We start from the raw sequence: 7,357 nt of genomic DNA, 5'->3' as shown, positions 1-7,357 counted from the left end.
AGAGAGAGAGAGAGAGAGAGAGGCACAGAAGAGAGAGATAAAGAAGAGAGGCACAGCGGAGAGAGGCGCCGTCCACGCAACTCGCAACGAGGGCGCGGCTACGTGCACACACGCACACCCACGCACCGACACTCGCGTGTACGCCGACGTCACGGAAATGCCCTCAGCGCGCCGCCACAACGGCGGTGAAGTGTGTGAAATTAAAGCGTACAAAAGCAAAAAAAAAACGGCGTCCTCCACCACCGCCGCACTAAATTCCCAGCAGCAAGCGAGAGAGACCTGCTCTGGTGCAGGGACGCGACCAGCGGCGAGATCAGAAGAGAGGCATGGCCACATCTCAGTGGCCAATGTTTCGCCCCGCACAAACAAGAAGACCGACAGCGCCAAGAAGCAACAGTAGCAAAGTGTAGCCTGTGAAGACGCGCAGAGCAGGCGAAGGGAGAAGCAACAACGAAAGGGAGCCTTCCTCGTTTTCTGTCCGTGTTGCCTCCAGCAGTGGCAGCAGCCGTGCCTTTCAGCCGCCCCGCTCACCCCGCCGCGGTGTAGCCAGAGACCTTGCCTGTCTTCGCGTCGCGTAGAACCCGAAGCGGCGTTGCATCCGCCCCTGCCCCCGTAGAAAAAGGCGGAATAGGCGGGGACAATGCGGAGGCCGCGGCCAGCGGACCGTCGTCCACCAGAGTCAGCAGCCGGCCGTCCACCACCGCCCCAGCAGACGCACCGTCCCTGCGAATCCGCACAGCCTGCATGCCGTCGCCGCGTTGCGCCGCATCCGTGCCACTGCTGCCAGGGGCGGTGGTGAGTGGGCGGCTCAGCAGCTGGCGCCGCACGGATGGCAAGAAGTACGGTGCCTGCTTGTACAGCATGAAGTACGCCGTCGCGATGGCTGGCGACCACAACAACAGGTCGCGAATGCCGCGGGGAAGCCGCTGCAGATACTCCCCAAGAGAGTAAAAGCCCTGCTGGCCGTGCGCACGCTCCCCCGCCGACGAAGCAGCGGCACCGCTATGCGCGTAGCACCGGCGACAGAGCCGCAGCGGCAGCCGCTGCGCCCCTGAGCCGATGCGGGCCGTGGAGGCCGAGAAACGCATCAACTCTTCCCTCTTCCCTTTTCTTTTTTCTTCGTGTTGCTTGGAGAGGCTGCGTCGATGACCCGAGCAGGAAACAAGCGAACGGGGGAAAAAAAAGCCGCTGATGACACGGCGATAGAGGAGGAGATATACATTTCACGCAAGTTCTCTCTGTTCATCGACCACGCCCTTGTTTTTTTTCTTTTCTCTTTCTCTCTCTCCTCTTCCCGCCCTCATCCGCGCCACTCCTTGCCGCTGACGAACATCGCCGTGCGTCCACTCTTGCCGCCCCGCATCGCCCTGCGCGTCGCCTCCTGCAGCGTGAGAAGGTGCCGCGCAGTCGCCAACGCATCCGCCGCAGAGGCCGAGGACCTCTTCGAGGCGCCATGAATCAAGGCGGACGCTGTGCGGTCGTACCGCCGCCGCAGCTGCGCGCGCTCTCGCTGCTGCAGGCCATGCTCCTCGTTGACGCGCTGCCGCAGCGCCGCGACTGACTTCTGCCGTTGATGTCGCTCGCGGCCCTCCATCATGGCCGCCTTGGAGAAGCGGTGGCGCTGTTTTGTACGCGGCTGCCAGTCACCCGCGCAGCGCACACTAGCGCCGAGGCGTGCTGCACGCAACCCTGCGGTCCACGGCGTCGGAAGCCAGCGGCGCAGCATCGTCCACCAACAACGGCTGAGACCGGCGAGAGGGGACTGTCCTCGCGGCCCCCTCCCTCGCTTCCACGGGCGGCGGCCACGGGTTGGCCAGCGTACTAAACTCCCCTACGAGTTCCAAAGAACCGCCGCCCCACCATGACACGAAAAGGGCAAGAGAAGAAGAAGAAGAGGCGTGGAGGCAAATGGGGGCCGCACACACACACGCACAGAGGCGCACCCACGCCCCTGCATGCCCTCTTTTCGTGGCTGCTCACTCGTTTTTTTTTTTTGCTTTTGTTTTTGGAGGTGGTGGCGGCAGCAGGCACGCAGTAAATCGCGAGCACACACGCCTGGGCAAAAGAAAAACAAAAACACAGATGCGCAGGCAGGCAGCTGCAATCAGGCAGGAGGGAATAAATAAAAGGGGCGAAGAAGACGGGCGTGCGCGCAACTGCGCCCGCGCCTGAGCCCTCTCTCTCACGTGCGTGGGGAAAAAGAAGAGAAACAAGTCAAAACGGAGACAACATTGGGAGGCCAGAGAATCGGAGGGAAAACGTGTGGGAAAGGCAAAAGAAAAGAAAATAAAAAACGGAGACGGGAGGTGCCACAGGCACACCTCCACACAGACATAGAGGTTTCTTCCGCACTCACGTCACCCTGTTTTCAAAATCCTCTGCCTCCCCCTCTATTTATGTGGCATGTGTGTATATATATATAATTCCCAGCACCCCCCTCCACGTTTGTTCCTTGATCCCCTCTTCCGCTCTGTAGCTTGACCACCTCCGTCCCCTCGCGCCCAGGTGCTTCTCCCTGACCCACCACTTTACTCAAACATCCTGCCGCCAACTGCCAGCGATGGTTTTTTTTTTTTCCTTTTCTCAATCTGTGTGTGTTTTGATTTTCGCCGCTTCTAGCTCCTGCCTCTGCCACTAAGTGATGTTATGTATATATATAAATATATAGCTGGATGCTTCTATGTACATATCACATGCCTCCTGGCGTGGCTGTGCGCCCTCCGGCGAGCTCGACCGAAAAGGCGGGGAAGTGAATCACGCCTCCTCTCGCTCGCCATGCGCGCGTGTGTGTGTGTGTGCGGGAAAGAGTGTCACTCCGCGTCCCCCCCATCCTCCTCAGCTTCCTCGTTCGTTGCGGCCTCCTCTTCCTCTTCGCTGTGCCTTGCCGCAGCCATTGCCTGCCACTTCTTGCGCTCCACCTCGTCCCTGTTGACCCACAACTTCGCGATTGCCTCGTCCGTGTCAGTGCCGATGGTGAGCAGCAGGCGCCGAACGGCGGCCTCGTCCACCTCGCCGTCGTCGTCCCGCAGTCCTTCTTCATTGTTTGGGTCCGCCTCGTCGTCTTCCGGCATCTCCTCACCGGGCGGTGCGTCGTGGCCGTTCTGCTGCAGCAGCGCCACCCAGTGGTCGCGCGCGTCGCGGTAGGCGCTAGCGGTGCGTACCAATCGCAGCAGGGCGTACAGCATGACACTGTGCTTCTTCGCCGCCGCCTCAACGAGGGCGGCCAGTTCCGCCCCGCGCGCAGCTTCAGCAGACTCCTCGTTCGCACCTTCCTCCTCGACGTCGATGTAGTCGGCAGGGTTTACCGCGCTCACGTACTCGCCGTCGTGCATCAGCACACGTAGCACGCGGCCCACCCGTCGTGCCTGACGCGGCTTCGGCTGCTGCAGCGGATCCCCGCCACCCTCCTGCAGCAGGTCATCCGCAGCACCTTCCTCCTCCTCCTGCTTGCCCACGTTTTCTAGGCGCAGCGGCCGATTACGCTGGTACGTCGCGACAGGGTTAAAGGCCCGGAGCAGTTGCATGAACGTGAAGGGCTTCACAAGCGCTGCCACCTTCGCCGGAGTGTCGGTCTGTTTGGGGGTGCTGTCGAATAACATGTAGCACCAGCAGCGCAACACACGGTACATAATCATTGAGGCGGGAATGCGCTCATGACGAGGCACCGCACTCTTCTTTGCAAGTTCGGCGGCCGCTGCCGAGCTCGGGAGCGCCCCTGCAGTGGCAGCGGCCACGTACTCCGCCTCTTCCCTCTCTTTAATTTCCGCCTCTGCCCTGTCAAGCAAATCATACATGCGGTCTTGCTCCACCCGCACCTGCTCACGCTGGTCCACAAGCTCCTTCTTCAGCGTTCCAATCAGAGCCTTGCGGATGTGCAGCATGAAGCGCTGCGCCTTGTAGAAGTCGCGGCGTGTCTCCTCCACGGCGGCCGCGGCTTCCTCAACTGAGCCTTCCTCGCCAGCGCCACCGTCCCCTCTGCCGGCCGCAGCCGCACCATCGGTGTCCTCCATGTCGCTTGCCGCGCTCCCCACCTTGCCAGCGGCCGCGGCAGCCTCTTGCTCATCGAGGAGTTGCTCCGCCTCCTCTTCGGCCTCTTGGTACTTGGACCACAGCGTCTCCTCCGTCTCCCGCCGCAGTTGTATGGAGTGTTTGCATTGGCGGTAGAAGCGCTGAATGGTGTCCGCGGCACGCTTTTCACGCAGTGCGCGCTCGCTCGCCCACGCTTGGCGGTGCACCTCGGCCTTCGCCTTGAGCGCGGCAGCGGCATCGCGGCGCTCCTCCTCCTGAAGCACGTGCAGGAGGTAGAGCGCGAGGTACTCCTGCGGGTTGCTGGGCTGCGCCAGCACCGTCTCGGCCACCGCCTTGGCGAGCACGGGCCCCACGCTGCTCTTCAGATACGCACTCTCAGTCATTTTCTGCTTCTCCTTTTTCCCTCCCCTCAGGCGGAGCGGCAAGAAAAAAAAAAGGAAATAATAATGAATAATAGTAATAAATAAATAAATAGGCAAAGGTGGGGGCGCGTGAACCGGGGCAAGAAAGAAAGAAAAGGAGGTGACAAACTGCGGGGCAACGCCAACTACACTCATCGACTCCCCTCATCCTCATCCTCGCCCTCTCGCTATCGCTCTTCCCTCTCGTACCGGCATGCTTCTGTATAGTGAGTCATTTCTCCTCTCCCGCAGCCACCAACGCCGCCCTCATTTTGCCCTCGTCTGTGCGTGTGCGTGTATGCAAGTATGGGCAAACGCAAATGCACTTTACGAATGGCGCAAGGGCATCAAGGGGAAGAAAGTGAGAGAAATACATGCATAAATCCACAAGCACCCACGTTCCTCCCCCGCCGCAAGCCGCGAAATTCCACGCAAGAGGCAGCATGGCTTCCTCACCCCTTTGCGGTCCGCTCTCTCTCGCCCCAGGAGGCAGATGTAGACGACAGGAGCAGCAGCGGCGCCATGCCAAACAGAAGGCCCACCATCATGCCGACGGTGCTACCCACCCATGCGGCGTTCCCACTCGACGCCGAGGCGCGCTGCGCATGCGTGAGCGTGGGCGGCTGTGCCAGAACTGACCGGTGCGACAGGCGCTCCGCAAGGCCGTGCATTTGAATGCCAGCCGTCCCCGACACGACACCGCCAAGCGCCGCTGCTGCCATCGTCGACAGACCAAAGGCCTCCGCACATCTCTTGTCAATGGCGTCACCGACGGTCACAAAAATGGTATTGTCAAGCATACCAAATGCCATGAACGGGATGGCGGCGGACAGTGCGATGCGGTGCCACAAACCCCAAGAGATGTAACCCGCGGCAGCCTTCGTCGTGGTCGCCGCAGTGGTGACGGCGGTATGTACCGCTGACGTGGTGGCGTCTTGCGCCTTCGCCGCCGCGGGAGGCGGGTCGCAGCGCTTGGCTGCACGCTCCCGCACCGCCGTGTTCACCCAGGCGTCGTACTCCTGAGAGGAGATGTTGTCATCCTGGTCCTTGTCCACCGCCCGCAGCTGCGCCTCAACGGCGTCTTGGCCAAAGTACTCCTGCGTGGTGCCAATGACAAGCAGTGTCCGGAGGGCGTCACCTGACAGCAAGGAGAGGAGGCGCGGGCCGAAGGTAGCGTCCTTTTCAAGCAGCGCCGCAGTCGCCGCCACGATTTCCTCGCAGTTTTCCAAGCCCCTTTCTTGTTCCGCTGAAAGGGGCGGGAGGGGTGGTGAGGGCGACGGCGGAGCGGCGGCAGCCTCCGGGGGTGTTGTTCGCTGGTAACTCTGCAGCACCGCACGCACCCGATGCACCGCCTCCGCCAGCGCCTCATCGCCCGCGCCGCCGGCGTGGCTGCCAGCTGGGCCGCCGACGCCTTTCTCTAACGGCACAGCCACCACTGTCCGGCCCGCCCCGCCGGCCGCGTGGCGTCCCACCGCGTGCCTCGCAGAGACGCCTCCGCCCGCGTTGCCAGTTTTGCTGTCGCCGCTCTTCCCGCCAGAGCCCACCCTGGCCTTCATCGCGTGCGCCTGCGCGTCCTTCATGAGTTGGCCCCGTGAGTTGGTGGAAGAGGCGGCACACGCCACCGTCGCCACCCCCGCCGCCACCGGTGGCTGTCTCCTTGCCGCCGTCGCCGGCGGGAGTGTGTGGGCCACAAACGTCGTGCAGGAGCGACGCAGCAACCACATCTCTCCCTTTCCCTCTATCCCTCGCTATTTCCCTCCTTTCCTTCTTTTCTTCCTTTCCTCTCCAACTTTTTAATATTCTTCACCTTTCCGCCTCTCTACCGCGCCCGCACGCAAAGCCCTGGCTCAGTCTCTCCCCAACAGGTCAAGAGAAAGAGATGCCGGGGGCTCGCGAGGGGTCCCACTCCGCACCCTTCTGCTTTGTGAGAAGCCAACCCTTCCTTTCACCACCGCTTGACCCACCCGCCGCGCTCTCCGTGCAACTGCAAGGATGTATGCGTACAACAATGTGTTAGGTATATGTATGTGTATGTATCTGCAGAAAAAGCAAACAAACACACCTTTCACCTGGTTTCCACTAATGCTTAAATGCAGTTTCACTCCTAGTGGCACATCGACACTCGTCTCACGGGAGGCGCGCCGGCAGTGGTGGTGGTGGTGGTCGGAGGAGGAGGGAGAAGAAGCAGAAGACCAGCCAAAAACAAAAACACGGGAGGGTAAGCGCAGCCCGCGTTCTCTCCCTCTCTCTATGTGGCTATAACTTGTTTGTCTGCTTCCTTTCCTTACCTTGCTTTTCTGTATGTCCTTCACTCATAAACTGCCTCGAGGCTGCAGCAGGTAGAAGCGAGGGGAGAAAGACGAGGGGGCGGTTGACGCACCGGCAAGAGCAAAGCAACACGCGTCAGTCGAGAGGCAGCAGGACACCCGGCGCGGGGACTGGAGGACGCACAGCGCCCGCTGTGAAGCTGATACGTGGGCGGCAGGAAGCAGCCGAGCAGGGACTTTGGCCCGCGCGAAGGCTAAAGGAAAGGGCACACGTATACACGCAGCGAGACGAGAAACAAAACGAAGACAATAAACAATACAACGAACTATGGCTCCTGGATACATGCTATTATGCGTGGCAACCCTGCAGAGGAGTGGGCACGGGGCACAGGTCCTGTTAACCGAGCACACACGAATAGAAAGCTGATCGTCACCACAACCAACACCGGGCACACGTCAGAAGATGCGTAAATGTAAATAATAATACGTCCCCCATATACACATACACACACAATTAGCAATTTGTGCGCCCAACCGTTGCACCTCGCCGTTCCGCATATTTGCTCAGACGCCCACGGGCACACACACAGCCACGGACGCACACACGCACACGCAGAGAGAGAGAGATAGAGAGGAGGGCGGAGGCTGTGCGTGCATGCA

General features: G+C 60.9%; 4 protein-coding genes across 4 annotated transcripts, besides 10 other annotated features; all 4 read right to left on the bottom strand.

The window, feature by feature from the left end:
- Nucleotides 1-65: a microsatellite.
- Nucleotides 66-527: 462 nt separating this feature from the next.
- Nucleotides 528-1,088, bottom strand: Tco025E_00919 (uncharacterized protein; the record flags this gene model as incomplete). The annotated part of the gene is made up of 1 exon (XM_029367858.1): nt 528-1,088. The coding sequence occupies one exon, from the start codon at nt 1,086-1,088 to the stop codon at nt 528-530; it is 561 nt and encodes a 186-aa protein (XP_029232043.1).
- A 168-nt stretch (nt 1,089-1,256) lies between these two features.
- Nucleotides 1,257-1,294: a sequence feature (A-rich).
- Nucleotides 1,295-1,300: 6 nt separating this feature from the next.
- Nucleotides 1,301-1,726, bottom strand: Tco025E_00918 (uncharacterized protein; the record flags this gene model as incomplete). The annotated part of the gene is made up of 1 exon (XM_029367857.1): nt 1,301-1,726. The coding sequence occupies one exon, from the start codon at nt 1,724-1,726 to the stop codon at nt 1,301-1,303; it is 426 nt and encodes a 141-aa protein (XP_029232042.1).
- A 257-nt stretch (nt 1,727-1,983) lies between these two features.
- Nucleotides 1,984-2,007: a microsatellite.
- A 638-nt stretch (nt 2,008-2,645) lies between these two features.
- Nucleotides 2,646-2,667: a microsatellite.
- A 143-nt stretch (nt 2,668-2,810) lies between these two features.
- Nucleotides 2,811-4,412, bottom strand: Tco025E_00917 (uncharacterized protein; the record flags this gene model as incomplete). Its single annotated transcript, XM_029367856.1, has 1 exon — nt 2,811-4,412. One exon carries the CDS (start codon nt 4,410-4,412, stop codon nt 2,811-2,813), a length of 1,602 nt encoding a protein of 533 aa, XP_029232041.1.
- Nucleotides 4,413-4,468: 56 nt separating this feature from the next.
- Nucleotides 4,469-4,500: a microsatellite.
- An 89-nt stretch (nt 4,501-4,589) lies between these two features.
- Nucleotides 4,590-4,636: a sequence feature (GA-rich).
- Nucleotides 4,637-4,882: 246 nt separating this feature from the next.
- Nucleotides 4,883-6,154, bottom strand: Tco025E_00916 (uncharacterized protein; the record flags this gene model as incomplete). Its single annotated transcript, XM_029367855.1, has 1 exon — nt 4,883-6,154. One exon carries the CDS (start codon nt 6,152-6,154, stop codon nt 4,883-4,885), a length of 1,272 nt encoding a protein of 423 aa, XP_029232040.1.
- A 27-nt stretch (nt 6,155-6,181) lies between these two features.
- Nucleotides 6,182-6,217: a sequence feature (A-rich).
- Nucleotides 6,218-6,577: 360 nt separating this feature from the next.
- Nucleotides 6,578-6,606: a microsatellite.
- Nucleotides 6,607-7,275: 669 nt separating this feature from the next.
- Nucleotides 7,276-7,307: a microsatellite.
- Nucleotides 7,308-7,311: 4 nt separating this feature from the next.
- Nucleotides 7,312-7,334: a microsatellite.
- Nucleotides 7,335-7,357: the final 23 nt, after the last annotated feature.

Source organism: Trypanosoma conorhini (assembly GCF_003719485.1).
Source record: "Trypanosoma conorhini strain 025E chromosome Unknown Tco_14.4_contig_00025, whole genome shotgun sequence".
Taxonomy (NCBI): Eukaryota; Euglenozoa; class Kinetoplastea; order Trypanosomatida; family Trypanosomatidae; genus Trypanosoma; species Trypanosoma conorhini.
Note: the sequence above shows the minus strand (reverse complement) of the source record. Positions and strands in the feature narration are given on the sequence as shown.